The following is an 18,997-nucleotide window of genomic DNA, read 5'->3' as shown; positions in this document are numbered from 1 at the left end:
ATCAAAGGTCCATCCTGGCTGTAGAGGCTCAATGGGGAAAAGGTGGCCAAGGTTGTCCTGACTTTATGGGGAAAATGTGGCCAAGGTTGTCATGACGATTGGCAGAGTGCAAGAGACGGCATACTGACCAACCCTGCCAATCAACTTTGGGATGTTGATGAACTTGACTCATTTTTTTTTTTCCAGAGTGTACATGACCATTTACTAAGCAGACTATATTGGTGGCACTGGTGATGATGGCAGTGATAAAACCAGTAGTACCCAAGCCAACACTTCAACAGCTCCTGTCTATCCATTATCTCTTGTTATGCACAATAGTGAGCAGCGATCATCCTGCTGCTTATGACAAGAGAGAGAAGGGAGGGAGGACTAGACTTAAACCAGCCTTATACAGATCTATATATATTGCCTATATATCTCTATCTAATATCTCTATCTCTATCTTATCTATATCTCTCTCTATAGATCTTGCCTGTACCCCCCAAAGCTCTAGTGTACACGACCCCAACATCTTCCCTTGGGGCAACAAGGGATGGCACACATTTAGGAGGCCTGGAGAATGGGCTCTAATTCTGAAGACCTTTGTCAACCATAGAATTCATGGTCTACAGTTATCAAAAGTTAGCTTCTAATTGGAGCTGCCAATTCTACAATGGGAAGCTCTTCCCTTGACCAACTAGATGCTTTCTCTTTCCTCCTGGGCTTCCAACAGACAAACCCAAATGTCTAAACCAGTCCCAGTGGAGGAAGTGGCTTTGCTTCTTATTTCTCAGAGTTCTCTCCAGGCTCTCCTCACCCCCAAGTTTAGTATCCAGCACCAAAGACCGTCCTAGGAAATACCTTGGCTTGTAATTCAAAATTATTTAAAATTTCTTATATATCATTTCTACCTTATTCACTTACATAGAATAATAATTACCATCTATTGAGTGACTCATAGGAACCAGGCAATTTGCATACATTATCTTATTTAATCTGCCTAAAAGAAGAAATTGTTCTCTCCCTCTCTCTCTCTCTCTCTCTCCCTCTCTGTTCCAGATGAGGATCTAAGGCTTAGAGCATTTAAGAAAATTTCCTAAGGTCACATAGCTCATAAGCAGAAGCTCCAGGATTCAAAGGCGTATCTCTCTCCTTGACTCCAGAATTAGCAGGTGCTCAGCCCACTTTCTATTGGGCTCTCCCCCACCCCCACCTCAACTTTGTCCTGTGGAATGAGCTAGGCCTGAAAACAAAAACAACCAGGAGTAAACACTGTGTTTAAAATTCTAAATTTCAGATGCTATATTTTTTGTTTGTTTGTTTTATTATGTTATGTTAATCACCGTACAGATGCTATATTGACCCAGTCCTCTGCCTCTTCTTCCTTCTCCTCTTCTTCCCCCTCCTCCTCCTGGTTAGACACAAACAGATCATAAAGTCTTGGGTTTTGAGGATTAGGAGAAAAATACAATTCCCTACCAGGAGGAAGTCAAGGGAACACACTGTTCTCTTTACATGCAAATATCTTAATTACAGCTGGTAAAGAAGATATTTGTATGGAAATTTATGTATCTTTATATGTTATGTATTCAGTTTGCCTCAGGAAAAAAAAAAAAAAAAAGGCCTTTTACATTTCAGGAACCCAAACAGGGTCTGTTAAAATAGAGGCCAGTGTCAGGTGACATAGGCGGGCTAGCCCATCCACCAGAGGAGCAGAGAGGAGTGGAAGGAATCCACACCTGGTTCACTAGCCCTCCAGATACTGCCTCTGCCTCTCCTTTCTTCAGGACGAGCTCCAATGTAAACACGCCTCGGGCCCAGAATTTTCTGATGGGGCACCTCCCCATCTTACATTCTAGTACCTGTCCCTGTGGAGGTTAAGCCTATGACAGCACCCATCCCATACCTCGCACCACCATCATGGATGGAAAAAAACAACCAGATTTCAGAATTACAAGGAGATGAAACCAAGTTTGGGAGACAGCACCTGGAACTGCACTCAGGAAAAGGATGTTATTTTTTGGCAGGGTAAGGGAAGGAGAAACCTATATTCCACAGATTCTTCGTCAGTCAAGATACACCCAATGAACAAAATACACCCAATGATCTATGACAAGGCTATATTGGTTTCAGTGAGCTGCTTAGCATTTTCCTGGTGTTATAATGTCTGTTTTGTAGTCTAAACCGTGTTTATCTCCACTAAGAATAGAGGATAAAAGAGACTTACCTTACAGCAGGTAGAATTCTGTCTAGACATAACTGAGAACATCCCACTTCTAAAGGGTATTACAAATTAGAAAGAAAAAAGATAAATCTCTTACTTATAATGACTTCCCTTAGCCACATCTGGAAGGAATAAGAGGGGACCTGTGGAATCCCGGGAGATGCACCAGAATAGAGTGAGCAAACCATCTGCCTGGGGTGGTTTTGACGCTGTTCTGCCTGGGGCCATAGGGGTGAAACAGATGACATTTAAGATTCCTTCCAAGCTTCATGTTTCTTTAAAACGGAATGATTTGGCATTTGTTCATCTGTTTCTAACACTCTAACACTCAAGGGATGCACACTGGGTGAGGTGGCCTAAAAGATGCATTTATAAAAAATCCATCCTGACCCACAATGTTACTGTTAACTCTTTTTCAAGGTTATGATCCCAAACTGCAAGAAGCTTTGAGTGCCCCAGGTCCTGGCCTTCAGTTGACCTTCCCAGGCCCCATTGATGACATACTCAGCTGCTACCACAGGGCACAAGGGCTCGCTGCCTCATGCCTTAGTGCTCCTGGGTTCCTGCAGTCTATCCTATATGCCATTGATGACTTGTCCTCACACCCAGCCTCCCTTAAACTCAAATAGATGACACACATTCCATGATGGCCCATCGGCACCCACGTCAGAACAGCCAGCCTTTCTAGACCTGCCACAGCAGCCCCATCCTTCCTTTATAGACATTTCCTTCTGTGCATCTTCCATGCATCTGCCATTTCAGCCTGTTGAGTGACACGCTGTTCCAGATCACCCTCCTGGTTTGCCTGCCTCCAAGTTACCTCTATGCCTTGGCTCATGCTTACTCCTCTGACAGGAATGCCTTCCTAAAATTCAACCCACTGACTACCCACCCACCCCTTAAGACCCAAGTTGTCCCTCTGATTAAATGGGCTTTTGAAATTGGTAACCCTTTTGTATGATTTTTTTTTCCTCTAGCCTGTGGGAGAGTTACACATTTTCATCCCTGCTTTATATTCCCTATGAAATTTTAATTTCCTTGGAAACACAGATTGCATTCTATTCATCCTTGCACATAGTCGGGAAATTGAATTGAATTCTGTCCCCAGCACAAAGACCTTCTCAATGGCTAGGGGATGTGGCACAAGGGGAAATAAACTAGCATAGACAAAGCTCAGCAGATGTTCAAAGTGGATTCCTCATCCTCAGGCATAAGGCTCTAACACTGACTTTGCTATTGAGAAGTCTCAGGGTCTTGAACATATCACCAAGCATTTCTGAGGCTCATCCATAAAATGGAGGCTAATAATCCCTGGAAGCTTCCTTCTCTGCAAGGTCTCAGAAGACCTTCTTCCTTCCAGGCAGAACATTAAGAGGCTGTTTTGCAAACACAGAGTCCCATAATCAGCATGTGTAAAATGAGCATATCTCTTTTAGTTGGTTTGAGCATTTCTCTTTTAGCTGGTTTGGGCTTACGTGGTCAACTGATGAGCCACAGAGAAACAGCTATTCATTCAAATCCAGTTATTCATTCACTGATTCCCTGCTGCTTGCCATTCTTCTTCATGTCACTATTACATGTGGCTGGGACAGATAAAATCTGCCCTAAATCTTGATGGGGGAGCCTACTGAAGGGGTCCCAGTGCTCAGCCCTGCAGGGCATGGAAGCCCCTCCACAAAGTGCTGCCAGAGCCCCACGACTGGGAGCAGGCCAGAGGGAGCAGAATGCCATGGCTCCATTGTTTCTCCACTTCAACTAAGGCCATGTGTGTCTGTCTATCTATCTATCTATCTATCTATCTATCTATCTATCTATCTATCAATCTACCTATCTATCATCCATCTATCTATCATCTTCTATCTATCGTCTAAGGGCCATCTGAAGAAAAGGTTTTACCGCTATTAAAAAAAAATGTGTTGGAAAACTATGCATCTAATCCCGCCTTCTAAGTTGAGAGTCAAGAATACTGATCTAAAGTCAGTATCACCAAAGTAAGTGAGTGGCCGAACCAGAATCCAGCCCTTTAAGCCCCATCCAGGAAAAGGATCACTGAAGCCATCAATGTATCTTAAGACAAAACTGCAGAATATCCATCAAACCCACAACCAAGTTTCTGTGAAGTAAGAGAAAACAATGCTATTGGTGTGGCCAGCACCTGTGAGTGAAGAGATGAGAAGCCTCAAAACAATGACAAAGAAAGACAGGAAGTGCCTACATTACATATGGTAAACTCGGGTCCATGGCAAGAAAGGTATTTATTTCCCGTCAGTGGTCATGGCATGAACTAAACACAGGCTTCCTGCCTCTGGTCCTGCATTCTAGCCACCACATGAGTCACAGGTTGCCAAGACCCCATAAGCAAAGATGGGACAGTATCTCCCAGCACTAGCATTCCTAAGCCCCTATAAGGGAGATGCCCAAAATAACTTTTTCACCTCATTGCTGGAGTCCCATTGTTTGCACCTCAACTTCCTGATCATCATGTCCTCTCCAAGTCATCTGTATACCAGATTGTTGGAGTGTTCCATGGCTCAAAACACCAGATCCCACCCTATATTAATGTCTGAACTTTGTAGATTGCTGTAGTTGCAGGTAGATGTCCATAGCACTACCACCATGTTGCAATAAAGTATAATACCGTCTAGGAAGTTTGGAGGTCTGGAAGTGCTGAGATGGACAGAAGAATCCAGATAATTCCCATCACTGAAAAGACATCCAAGAAAGTCTGCCCAGCAATTCTTATGCCCACAAGGCTGATTTTTGTCTAATTACCCTAAGTATCTCAAAGAGGAAGAAGAAGAAAGAGAAAAAAGCAAATTTCAATCACTAAGGTAGATCCAGATATTGTGGGGAGAGACTATTTCAAAACTGGAGGTTGTTCCCTTGTTTCATCAGGAGGGGGAAAAGGGGCTGGGACATTGAACACCTATGGTCCAGGGCAAAGCAGTAACAGAGACTGCTTGGGGCGCCTGGGTGGCTCAGTTGGTTAAGCGACTGCCTTCGGCTCAGGTCATGATCTCAGGATCCTGGGATCGAGCCCCGCATCGGGCTCCCTGCTCGGCAGGAAGCCTGTTTCTCCCTTTCCCTCTCCCCCTGCTTGTGTTCCCTCTCTCACTGTCTCTCTCTGTCAAATAAATAAATAAAATCTTTTTAAAAAAATAATAGAGACTGCTTGAGAGGGCATTGGCTTTATTCTTATACTTTCAGCCCTGTCTCCCTTCTATTCTAAAGAAGCCAAGCCTCTGGCTCAGTTATCATTACCCCTAGAACTTAGTCCCACAGTACGTAAAATCTAAAAAAGACCACAAAACCAGGATCCAAACCCCAGATTTTACAGATGAAAGTGGAGCCTCTAACTGGACACAGAGTTGGCCTGGAGACTGAGATATCCTAAACAGCAGTCCTATCCCTCCCAACAGACTTGGGATTCCAAAATGCCTGATATTTTTTGGATAATCGGTGTGCAAATCCATTGGCTTTAATCAAGGAAACAAGGTTGTAATACCTATAATTAGCATAAATCTATCCTCCACACCTTCCTCCGTGTTCATTCCCTCTGCAGCTTTGTGCAGCTTAATGGGTCTTAGCACTTAAGTTGTTTTTCAGAATTCACTCAAGATATATGTGCTGTGGCACCAAGTCCTACAGCAGCCATTCTGGCAACTAAAGTTCTGAGCATGCCCAGATGTCTACCTGTGGCCATGTCTCTCTGCCATCATGGGGCACCCTCTCCCAAGGTGGAAGAAAAGAACACACATACAGTTTAGGGACTGGAAACCTGAGGAGTCCCCAGCCTTCCCTTAGCCTCCTAATCTAAGCTCTAGTCTTGTCTGCTTACTCTCTAAAGACAGTGACCAATGACTTTACAGCTTTGAAGGATTCCTTTAAGACTCTGGAGTTACAAGTCCTCACCAAATAGGGTTCCTTAAGAGCTTCTTAGAGCCCACCTACCCCTGTTCCAGAACACAGGGAAGTCTGGAGCTCTGGGGCCTCTGAAAGGTGAATGAAGGGTTGCCCTGGGGCCAAAGGGGCCAAAGGAGAGACTATAATAGGGCAGTGGATCCCCTCACCCAGATTTCAACCATAAAAGTCCTACTGCCTTTAAGGAACAATGTGGCTAAGTGCAGTGTGGTATTCTGGAATGGATCCTGGGACATTAAAAAGAACATTAGTGGGAAAATTGATAAAATCCAAACAAAGTCTAGTTTTGTTAACAATTTGTACTGATGTGAATTCTTTTTAGCTTTGACAAATGTACCATGGCCAACAGTAGGGAAAACTGGGTGAAGTGCATATGAGAACTCTCTTTACCATCTCGCAACTTTCCAGGAAATCTAAAATTACTCCAAATGAAAACATATTTATAAAGAATAAGAGATGGGACCATCCCGTTCTTTAGGAATGGAATATAAACCCCCCCATTGTTCTCCTCCAGATAAATAGGAATATGGGTAACAAATTATTAGGATATCCAACAAACAGCAAGGGAATGATCAGGCCTCGTAACTGGGCTCAGGCCACTGGACAGCCTGCAGGAGACCCTCATCTTTCAATAGTCAGAATCACTTTTCCTACCATGGTGCCTGGGTCTGCTAAGGAAAACCTAATGGCTAAAACCCTAGGGACAAGTCTGGCTAAGCTCTCACCAAACTGGTTGAGCAACCCTCAAGGACCAATATGTCCAGCTACTACTCCTCTCCCAGGCAGTTAAGCAGGGGGTCAGATCTCCCTACTCTGGGCCTTGGAGGAAAGAATTTAAGACTCAGGGTGGCTGGCAGCCCCTTGCCCAGGTGAGGATGAACAGAGTTGTGAGAGACCCACCTTTTTAGCACTGTTTCAGATTTCCAACTGGAGGAACACCTACTGGAGTAACCATCTGGTAGCTCTCTAGCCTGAATCTCACCCATTGGGAGGAACAACTTTTCTGATTGGTGGGGGCCAGCATGCAGGCCACACCCTTTCCCCTTCTGATGGGCATCTGCCTATCTACAGAGAACAGAGAGGAGCCGCAAGAGTTCTACCCTAGTAGGGCAAAGCCTGCAATATTCCCAGGCTGCCATGACTGAGCAGAAAGTCTAGTCTGGGAATTCAGTATGAGGGAGCTTATCGTTGCTGCCCAGCAAGGCCACCATCTGCAACTGTTCTATCACTATACAAGTACACATTATAATCTCCATCTGTCTGGGTTCTCTGTCTCAAAGGGCTCAGAACTCAGAATCTGAGCAGGGAAGAGGGGTACCAGTTACTGCATGAGCCTCCCAAAACCCCAACAAAGAGCAAGGGGTATTGGTGGCTCCATGTAATCCTGAAAGTCAGTTAGCTTAAATCACCATCATTAACTTTTAAAGGTAAAAGTAAATTACAAGTTATTTCATAGCTCTGGCTCTCCTCAACACACTGCCAGCTACTTGATTTCCATCTAAGGACCTCTCCACTTGAGACCAAAAACTAATTAATTAGTCAACAAAACTTTGAGAATGTATTTTCTTTTCTATTAACTTGGACTCTGTTTGATTTAGAACATTCCCTCTTTCCCCACCCAATCAATTGAATTTGCTTTCTTGTCGGCATGCCTTTTTGCTTTCCAGGGGGATGAACAAAAGCACCAAGATGGCAGGTGGGGCCAAGCTCCCCCATTGCTTACAAATGCCACGTGACACCAGGATTTTGCAAGCAGAGGATAAAAGGGGCATCTCAGGATTATCATCTCCATCTTCAGGATGGGAATAGCAGTAGAAAGTAAGGATATCTTGTCCTAACTTTCCTGATAAATCATCAGACATGGGATGGTATGCCGTAGAATGTTGGAAGAGAAAGTTTTTCTTCACCCATAATGGGGCAGAGGTTACCAGCTGCTCACTACAACCCATGCTCTTCTCTTCTACCTGAGGACACAGCTACACTCCACTTCCTTTACAAATGGCGAGACCCTGCATGTGATTGGGTTCTTGCCATGAGAAGTGACAGGCCCCACTTTCAGGTCAGGCCCATTAACCACATACATTCCTTCATGCCCATTTCCCCTCCCAGCTGTGGAATGGGGATGGATGCCTAGGTTGACCAAGGACACTACACAAAGAAGAGGGTAGAATTCCATCAGCTGGAATGACTGCATGGAGGAGGGGCTATTTCTCCAACAAGTTCACCTGCTCATACTGTTATATGACCTAGAAATAGGCTTCTATTTGTGTTGGAACCATTATATATATTTTTGCATCTACTTGCTATAGCAGTTGGCCTACCTTCTAACACACTTAGGTAAGCCTTATTCAAAATGCCCATTTGGGAACTGGGAAGACATTTGTATTTTAGCTCCAATTATAGTAACAGTAATTAATATTTAACATCATCTTAAGAGCTTTATATTTATTAACTCTTAATCCTCATAGTAAATGTATATGATAAGGACTAGTAGTCCCATTTTATAGTTGGGGGCACTGAAAGGTTAAATAACTTGCCCAAGGTCATATAGCCAGGGATTATAGAAGCTGAGATACAAACCCAGATAGTGTGGGTCCAAGAGACAACACTTCTCATCACTGCTACGGGGTCACCACGACATCCATAAAATCAAATATTCTACCAGTCAAATCAGTTTATTCTAAATTATTCCCACATCCTAAGGGTTGCTGTTGTCATCCTCCTCAGGGGTTTCTAAGTACCCTGATCTGGAATCTCCAGCTTAGAACCCAGAACTTGTTATCAGCTGCCAGACCTGCCTTATGTCCCCCAGAAGTGTGTCTGTCTGGATTTTGGCATACCTTCTCTCATATCTCCTGGGCACTTGGCTCCATCCCCTACCAAGACTCGACTCTGGCTTTGAGTCATCCTTGACTCTGACCACCACTCACCTGCCTCCTCCAGACATTGTCCCCAGATACTGATTCTACTTGCTCAGATAAGGGATTCCCCCCCAACATCTTCAAAGACTCACCTCACTTAGGTGGGCGTCTGTTTGTCTGTTCAGGTTCTTCTTGGTCTGGCCTAATCTACTTCTTGCCTAACTCTGAACGCTCATTCTGACTTTGTTCATTCATTCATATTTTTATTGGGCATCTACAATGCTAGGTACTGTGCTAGGCACAGTAACCTCCTCCTCTTCAGGACTCTCAAAACTTTCTTTGATTCCAGATTTGACCTCTAATTTCTTAATGTTGTCTAATGTTCTGAGAAAGGTATAATGGTACGAAAATCCACACTTGTCCAAGCCAGCTTACAAGCAATCTCAGAAGCGTCGAGTGAGTGACCCACAGAAGGAAAAGGTATGTCACCGGGCATAGCCTTAAGAAGAGAGAACAAAGATCCTGGCACTCTAGTGCAGAGATGTTTGTTTTCTCTTTCCAAATATGTAACAGGAAATCAGGCAGTTCACCTGTGTAAATCGTTTGCATATCACTCATATAGGAGCCAGATGGCACTTCTTTGTTTTAAGAAATTAAAAATAAAAAAGAAAGAACATAAGGAGGAGTTTATCTCCATCTCTCTCCCTGCTCTTGTATACACACCCTGGACTCTGTACTGGGCAGATGAACACACGCACGTTCACAGGCATGTTCACACGCACACACACGCACGCACACACTCGCACACTCTCACACTCTCACACACACAAAGAGAGAGGCCTGGGTTATCTGCATTTAACTGAATTAGGCACCAGGAACTCACAAACTCCTAGGCTCAACAGATTTCTGTAACCTACAGTAGCAAATCTATCCCGGATGTCAGCTTGCAGAGAGAATCCTTCAATGCTCCTGCTATATAATAAATCACTGCATTCCCCCAGAGCCTCAGCTGGTGTACCAAACAAAAAAATATTTCATAAATCACCTGAACATGAACCTAGCTGTGATCATGAGGACCATGTAAACACTGACCAGAAGAACAGGCAAGTGCTGATGATCCAGTCTTTCTATTCAAGTGGAAACCTTGGAAAGGAAAGTTTCCAGATGTGGTCAACTTAAAGACCCTACTCCTTTGAGGCAGCTACATGATCCCAGTTTATCTTCCAGTGATCAGGAGGTCCTTCTCTCTGACCCAAGAATGACATCTGGAAATCAGATTATCCCTGTGGTTCTCCTGCCTTGGGTATGAAGGAAACAATAGTTTACCCAGTAAGCTATGTATTCCAGGCTCTTTACACAAAGTAACTTGCTTAACATCAAAATAACTCTGCCAAGAGACTACATTTGTCCTCATTTTTTAAATGGGAAAACTAAAGAGAGGTTAGGGGAAGTGCGCTGGGGTCCCAAGGCTGCTAATGGTGGTGGTGTTTAGTAAGATCAGGTCCCAATGCAGAACGCCTTTGCACTCTGACGTCCTCCAGTGTGGATAACAAGACTTTGGAGTTCATCCAGTGATGTGACCCCTGGCAAATCTACTTCTGCCTTTTGTTTTGCAGAGGGTGAGGAGGGGGAGCTGTGCATACATTAGGACATTGTGAGCAACTGAACACGAAGATATGATACATACTACTCTCAGAATATGGAAAGTATAATATCTACCCACCATCAGTGGGATATGCAGTTTTCCCATAGTGCACTGTTTGTACTACAATAGCTCTTTTTTATTTCATATTCCCTGTGAACAAAGACATACATTTTCAAGCCAGCTGGCCTCCGCTTACACCCGGCTTAGAACTCATGAAAAAGGGATTGCAGATACCTGAGGAGTGGACCTTTTCCACCTAGCCCTCCCTTCCTCAAGTTCCAATCAGCCCTGGTGCCCACCGAAATAAGATAGATTCACCCCTTGCTCCTCTCCCAGGAGGAAAGAGCATCAGTTCCCAGTTGTTAAAGCAAGGGCAAAGCAGTATCATTGGATAGCTGATAGATGTGATTTTTTTGACTTTTTTGAATCAGAATCAAGAAATATGAAGGGCAGTCCTTGAAGTGAGTTTGACAGCTGAGTGTGCACACATTGTGGCCAGATATTGTTTCCTGGGACCATGGTAAAGCCAGTAGAGAACAGATTGGCATAATCAAAAATCTGCCACACACGGAAAAACGATGATCCCGCCCTTGCTTTTATCAATACCAACGTAAATCTGAGCTCAGCCAAACAGGCCAGCAAACCCCATTACAGAGAGCACAAAGGCAATTAAACGGTGCCAACTCCAGCTAGACTCAAGAAATCTACAGTATTATTGGTATAATGGTATGAAAATCCACACTTGTCCAAGCCAGCTTACAAGCAATCTCAGTAACCACACCAATGCCTCTCTTGGAAATGAGTGAAAAAATTAGTCTAGATGCTAAAGAAAGACTCTGCTTTGATGATTCCTGGCAGGTCTGCCCTGGCCATCCATCTATGGTGCCTGCTGCATTGTGCTCCCTTTTCCGTATCTGGGATGTTGGACAGGTAGGTGGCTTGAGAAACTGCCTAGTTGCTCAGACCTTACTACCTTCCCTGCTGTTTGGTCTACTTGGCCTCATATTCTCTCATGATGGTATATCATCTGGCTAAAATGAAGTGTCTTGAGTGACCAGGTCTAATGTCTGAGCAATGTTGTTTAGGCAAAACCATCAGGAGCATCCAGATTGAACAGATCTGCACATGCCAACCCCAAACTCCCAGCCTCATAGTCCACCATGCTTAGGCCAACAGGACAATCATATCTGGGCTCTTTGACTCACAATATGATCATTCATTCCCTACAAAGAAGATAAAACCAATGGCCACCATGCCTCTTGACCTCTAGAACTTTGTCCCACCCTCCTCTTATACCACCTATTCAAACTCCTCACCCACTCAATGTCCCTGAAGTAACTATTACATATTTCTTGAGGCATGTGCCTTCCAATCAGTTTGCAAAGGTTATCCTATCTCTGCATCTCAGGCTGCTCCCATACTTCCCTCTTTTGGGGTAAATGACACTCGTGCCCACTTGTCTTTTCCCTGGCAATAATACCCCTGTCAAAACCACTCAATAATCCACTGGAAGGGGTGTCCCAAAGACGAAGGGAACAAATAATCCTGGAAGCAAAATAAGATAAGATACCTCTTAACATAAAGCAGACCACTGTATAGAAGTAAAATTGAATGTGATGCCTCCTACCACAATCAGAAAGCTTTTTCTAAGGCCAACCTGTAACTCTCTCCTTGGCAACAATAACATGCTTTCTTGCTTCACCTTTCCTAAATCATTCAGTTGATTTTGCTCAGCAGGACATTAATGATTTTTGCTACTTTACTGTGGGTTCTGGCTTCTCATCAAGATCTACCTTTGAAGACAAGATAAGGCTACACAGTCACCAGATAATTTCAGAGAATAAAATGTGTTGTGGGTAAGGCTGGGTCAGGGACTGAGTTGGGAGGTGTTAAAATGTAGCACCAAGTTGAGCTTGACTCTGTGTGCATTTGGGCATACATATATATGTATGAGTCTGTTTGCATGAAGAATGAGTATTGATGTATGTAAGAACACAATGCATATGTCATTGCAATGTAAGAATACCATCAAGTTGAATGTCCAAGAGGAAGGGAGGCATGAGCTATTGAGAGAATAATAAACAGGTATGTCAAGATGTAGGAGTGGCCAAAGGATAACCACTGCATTGTATGTCTGGGCATGGGTGCATACGTGCGTTCTCCGGAGTGACAGGGTTAATGGACAATGACAAAGACATGTGAGCAAGGTGTTAGCTCTGCCGCTGAGTCCTGCAGCTGGAAAAGCCACCTTACCCTGTAGTAATCGGTGCTGTAGACATCTCTGGACATGCCGAAGTCCCCAATCTTCACCAGCAGATTGGCTCCAACCAGGCAGTTCCTGGTGGCCAGGTCCCGGTGTACGAAGTGCTGGGAGGCCAGGTACACCATGCCTGAGGCGATCTGACTGGCGATGTGGAGCATTTGGGAGAGCCCCAACTCGCCTTTCGCCTGGCGTGGCTGCCCATCTACAAGGATCATAGCATCTGGCCCATGGGCCCTGTGAGGGGTGGGGAAGAAGACAGTGGACAGAGAGAATTCAGGAGATCACGAGGAACAGCCTTCTTGATTCCCTGTTCTCAATCACCACAGAAATGAATAAATCTCTCTTAGCCTACTTATTGCCTATTTCTGTCTATCCAACATTACAATATGTGAGTGTGCATTATGAGTACAACACTACAATCAGATTCCCAACTAAGATGATGCAGACATTGTCTAATGGATCAGGAAATAAACCTGCTCTTTTAAGTATCTTAATGCTATGCAGGAGTTTGCCCAGCTCTAGATATCCACCACAGAATCGTTAATAAAACAATTAACTCTTCCAGAGCCCTTGCTGTTCCAAGCCCTTGCTGTTCCAAGCTCTAAAGATCTCAAATCTATTAATTCACTTAATCCTCCAACTCCAATTTTGAATTAAAGCAACTGAGGCACAAAATGGTCAGATGACCTGGCCAAAGTCACAGGAGTGCCGCAGTGGCCATATGGATAATCCGGAGGCCGAAGGAAACGAGACATGTGGCTCTAGAGAGCTCTAAATTTTAAGGAGCATCATCAATTGTGCTGAAGAGATTCCTGGGCCCCGCCCCCTATGATTCTGATTGGCTGGGCGGAGCTCGATCATTTGCATTTCTGACAAGCTCCAGGTGATGATGTTGTGGGTGGGCAGTCCACACTGGGGGTAGCAGGAGCCTGGAGTTCACATTCCTACCCTATCCACCACACTGCCTAGGACTGGATAACTTTTGTTGGTGGCAGGGCCGAATGGAGAGACCCTTCGGGTCTGGGAAGCTGAGGCCTGGGAAGCCCCAGTTCCCCCACCGTCCCAAATCAAGGCCCCGGATTTGTTATCCTAAACCCTTGCCTTGTCATATCGGTCACTTTTAGTATTCACTCTTTTCTCCAGAAAGCCCAATGAGCCATAACCACACCCAGAGCCCTTATTTATGAAGTTGTGGACCAAGGAGCCCTCGTGTACAGGGAGGCCTCGGCCTGTTTTACTGCTTCTCCAATTTCCACTGAAAGGAGTCGTTAAATACGAACACATTCATTTTATTGTCTCCTGTGGGTTCTGCCTACTTCACCCTCCGAAGGAGAGCTACCGCATCAGCGCGCAAGGAAGGAGCATCCGCAGGCAAGCCTGAGCTCCGATCGGCCAGTAGAGGACGCTGCAGCCTGCCCCTAAAAGCCACCAACTGGCTTCTCTACTCTTTTCTTCCCTCTTCCCTTATATTGGGCATGGCAGGGGTACACAGAGGCCCCCAAGAGCTCTCTGTAGGCCTGTCTGGGGCACCTGGGGCTAAAGGCACTGCTGAATCTATGGCGTGGGCTTGCTGGGAAATGGAGCATGTCCCTCGGACCGTCCCAGGGGGATGCAAGCACAGCATAAAGATCTTGAATACTGAGAAAAGGCATTGCTTGTATTAGTAACTATCCTGGTTCACAGTCCTGATAAAATACTACTTGTAATAATTTAATAGTAGCTATCATCGACTGAATACCCAGCTACGTGGAAAAGTCATTTAGGTATTATACCAATATAACCACTTAGCACTCATGGTAGGAAACCTGTGGAGCAGTTAGTATTAGTCTTGTTTTCTAGGAGAGAGAATTAAGGTTTAATAACTTGCTCCAGGTTACATCACTAAGACGTGACAAATTCAGGACGTGAACCCAAGTCTGTCTGATGACAAGGACAGAGTTCTCCAAGAAAGGAATAAATTTCATTGTGAAAATCCAAGTTCAGGAGGTTCAAAACATCCTACACATATTTTCCCTTCTTCGGGGGCCATTTTTGGAAACTCAGCTCATAAGAAGAGTTCATTAACTGCTATCAGCCCTTTCCAGGACCCCTCAAAAACATGGCACACTAGTCAATGTCTCACTTGAAGGAGATGCTCTCAAGTTTTGGTGAGTGTGTTAGCAGTGTTCCATGGCCCACACGTAAACTCTGAAAATGTCATTATCAGCCATGGGATGCAATGGATATCAAAAGAACCCTGTGTGTCAAGGGCCTGATTGTCCCACCTGCTTCCTGGGACCCCAAATTCTACACACCCTCACACACGGCTGCCCCCTCCACATCTGGCACTACTTGGAAGTGGCAGATGTGGGAGGCAGAGAAACGCGAACTCTGCTCTGGTGGTGAGAAGCTGTCTTCCCTGGGGAAGGCTGTCTGCCCCCCTGCCGTGCATCTCCATCCAGAACCTTCTGGCTGAGGTTCCAGTCTCTTGTTAGTTCCATCGAGAGCATCTCAAAACCCAGATGATCTTGAGCCAAGTTTGGGGAAACCCTCTTACAACACATCTCATCTTTCTAGAACAATTCTATCCAGTTGAACTTTTTATTGATGGAAATATTCTATACTGCACTGCCCCATATTGTAGCCACTAGCCCGAGGGGACTACTGAGTACTTGAAATGTGGCTAGTGTGACCAAGGAACTGAATTTTTAAATTTAATTTAAGTCATGTAAATTTAAATTCAAATATCCATAGGTAGCTACAGCACTGGACAGCATGGTTATAAATTTACCCGAGGAAAATCTGCTCTTGTTTTTCAACCATCTCTGTCTCCTGATGAACTTGTAACATTGTACTTTCTTATTCATCATAAAAAAGTCTCCAGCAAGAAGGTTTCCAGCAGGGGTGTAAGATATTAGCTCCACTTTGCAACACTGAGAAATGCAAGGCACCAAGTGAGAAAACAATTCAGATCATCAGGAGAAAAGGTGGCTCTAGAGTCTCAGAGTTGAGAGTTATAGGCTGGCAGGCCCTCTGGGCTCCCTCCTCAGACTCTTCCAGACCCTGCTCTTGTGGTCAGTCCACCTTGTGATCAGGAAGAAGATACTCACTTGTCATAGCATCCTCAGTGTTTCCCCCTAGAAATCAGTGACAAAGGCCTGAAGCTTGCTGCTCAGGAACTGATATGAAAGATTGAAAGGTTGCTTCTCATTTCTAATCCCTAGACTTATGTGTTCAGAGGGGCCATGTGACTTCTGGCTCCAGGGGAACTGCAGGGGTTCAGGGGGGCTGGCTGGGGGCCAGGACTGGGGGCAGCAGTCCTTGCTTACCTGAGGAACTTGTTCAGGTCTCCATGCTTCATGTACTCAAAGACCATGATTAGCGGGTCCCCATCACCACACACCCCATAGAACTTGACAATGTGCTCATGCTGCAGGTTAGTGAGCAGCTCAGCCTCCCTCTGGAAATCCTTCCGGGCAGCCAGGGTGGGATCCTTCAGGGCCTGGAAACAATGCAGGACATGGGTTTTAGCAACCAGAGGGCAAGGGCCTGTCTGCTCCCCTCCTGGGAAGAAACCTGCCCATGATAAAGACAGCTGGTCCCCAACCAATCCGATTTTAATCAGGGTTTAAAGACCATGAGGTGACATCACAATAGCCAGGCCCGATTCCTTCTGTCCTCAGCCTGTTCATCCTTGCAGAAACAGAAGCCAGCTTTCTGGTGCCCCACCTTCCATCCACTGGCCACTGATCTCAATGCATATTCATCTCAGAGCCCTTTGCTCCCTGAGAGTTCGCATGAATGGCAGAGGGAGGAGGCTGGGCAGGTGGAAAGCCTGACCAAGGCGCCTTCCCCTAAGCTTTCCTTGAAGAAATGGTCCTGCAGCTAAAAATAACAGTGGAAAAACCACCACCCCATTGCTTTAACTTTGTAAATTAGCCTATGCCCAGAGCCTACCAGAAATCAGGCATAATAAAGCCTCCTTGCCCTTTCTATTCCTTGATTTTAGATTGTGAAGGAGTGTGTATTCACAGAGAAACATCAACATGTTGCTTCTAGAAGGCACCTGTGTCCTCCTAGTAGGAAGCTGAAGGAGGCACTGGGGGGCAAGTGGGACTGCAGCTATGGGAACGGCAGTGAACGGGCAACAGCTTTAGGATCCACCGAGAACCAGGATGGCATCAAGTCCTGCAAAATCCCAGGGCAGGATGGGCAGGTGGGCATCTTGTGGTCACTAAAACGCCACGGCGTAGCCCCTGCAGGGTGGGAGAGCCCAGGGTGAGTGGGAGACATCAGACTGGGTTTCAGGAAGACAAATGGAAGAGGAGCGGTCAGGAGGGGTGTCAGGTGTGAGGGTGGACACTCTAGCACTAGAAGGGGATGGTGAGACCGAAGTAGAAGACTCTGAGCACATCTGAGGGACCGTGGTGGACAGGGCCCTGCCACAGGGATGCAGCTATGCAGGCCCGAAGGAGGGTGAACAGTAAAGGTGCATTGGGGGGGGGGGGGGGCGTCCGGCAGGAGGCACAGCCTGGGCAGGTGGGTGCACACATTTCAGGCTTCCCTCCCTCCCCTACGAGGTCGGAAGGCAAACAGGGCCAAACAGCCACTTGCTTCAACCAACACAGTTTCGTAACCTCACCAGACACAACACCAGGCCATGAGGGAGTGAGTGTGAAGTTGGCACGCTCTTTTCAGCTTAGTGATAATCTAGACAGGCATGAGAATGGTTTGCATCCTCTCTGCCAAGCATCTGGCCTTTTTGGTGATTTAGGCTGACCCACCTCCCCTGTAGATCATGTTACTCCTGCAAGGCCTCGCCAGCCAGGGGTCTTTCTGTTGCCTCGGCCACACGCATTAACTGAAATCCACAGGGCTGCCTTGGCTGACAGCCCTGCAGGGATGTGCGTATGCAAAAATCCTATCTAGTAGGGCCCATCAGACCTCCATCAGTCACTAGCACACATTAGAGATGATGCACTTTGAGCACTAAATATCACCAGCTTCCTTCCACCTGCTTATTGCTGGAGTTGGAGAAACTGAGGCCCAGCCCTGTCTGGGAGTCAGTATGCATTCACACATCTCAAATGGAAGCGTACCATTAAACCGGACCTCAGCCATCTCCGGGACCCCAGAGTTCAGTCTCAATGTCTCTAGGACCATGGTCTCCTAGCCAGAGATCAAACCCCTCCAACATCGACCGGCACCACCTTTCACTCTTTTCAAACTTTGGAGCGTTCACCGAAAACGCATTTGATGAAATGATTCTACCGTTGACAGAAATTCTGGGATTTATCTCATGCAGCTTTCCCACATGACAGGTGAGGAAACCGAGGTCCAGAACGGGGAAATGACTTGCCAGAGACCATGCAAGAAGCCAGGGCTTGAATCTAGAGCCCAGGAACACTTTCCTGGCTGGCACACCTGCTTGAGTTAATTTACCAGATGAATTGGCCACTAGGCACGTCCCCAAGGAAATGGGGGGCACAGACATTTTACGGTGTGAAAGGGCAGAGGAGAGGGCCAGGTAAGGCAGAGGGGCCGGGCGCAGCGAGGATGCTGGACAGGTAGGGCTGACTAAGCCCGGCAGGGAGGTGGGCGGTCCAGCCCGTTGCTGACTTTGCCGGCTCTGAAGTTCATGCGCTCTGCACTTCGGCTCTGGCCACCTTCTCAGGGAAGCTGCCCACTAAGAAAGGAGCATGCTGCTGTGTGTCCACGTGCAGCCAGAACAATGACATTTGCAAAGGTTTCTTGCTATGCGTGGGAGAAGGCAGAGTCATGGTGAGAGGGGTGCTCGCTGCGACCCAGCTCCTGAGCTGCGTGGCCTGGGCCGTGGGTAGAGGATGACTGCCAGTGATTTGTTTATTTTCATGAAGAATAAGAGGGGGGAGAAAAGAGGAACCCAGCATGGGTGGGATGGGAGACTACAGAGATTTATGGGAATGCTGGATTTATGAGAGGGAAAAGTAGATCAAATTTGGGGCCAGCCAAATGGCCTCTCTCCATCTCTGTAAATCATTCTCTCGAACTGTCTGGACGCCAATAGCAGCCATGGGATTTTTCCGTTCTTGGCTCTCAGGCAGTGCCAGCCAGCGTGCCCAAGCCTGGTGCTCCACACTGCCAGG

At 46.0% G+C, this 18,997-nt stretch overlaps 1 protein-coding gene across 4 annotated transcripts in view; it reads right to left on the bottom strand.

Annotated features, from left to right (window-relative positions):
* NTRK3 (neurotrophic receptor tyrosine kinase 3) overlaps positions 1–18,997 on the bottom strand; it is a 379,660-nt gene that overhangs the window by 35,772 nt on the left and 324,891 nt on the right. For all 4 annotated transcript variants that reach the window (XR_004297851.1, XM_032391894.1, XM_032391890.1 and 1 more), the window contains exons 15-16: positions 16,202–16,374; positions 12,884–13,127 (exon numbers count right to left, since the gene is read on the bottom strand). Coding sequence is in view for 3 of the 4 variants with exons in the window: in XM_032391894.1 (XP_032247785.1) it covers positions 12,884–13,127; positions 16,202–16,374 (417 nt within the window). In the remaining variant the exon portion in view is untranslated. The remainder of the gene's footprint in view (positions 1–12,883; positions 13,128–16,201; positions 16,375–18,997) is intronic.

This window comes from Phoca vitulina, unplaced genomic scaffold, assembly GCF_004348235.1.
Source record: "Phoca vitulina isolate PV1807 unplaced genomic scaffold, GSC_HSeal_1.0 scaffold65, whole genome shotgun sequence".
NCBI lineage: Eukaryota > Metazoa > Chordata > Mammalia > Carnivora > Phocidae > Phoca > Phoca vitulina.
This window is presented reverse-complemented; position numbering and strand designations above follow the sequence as displayed.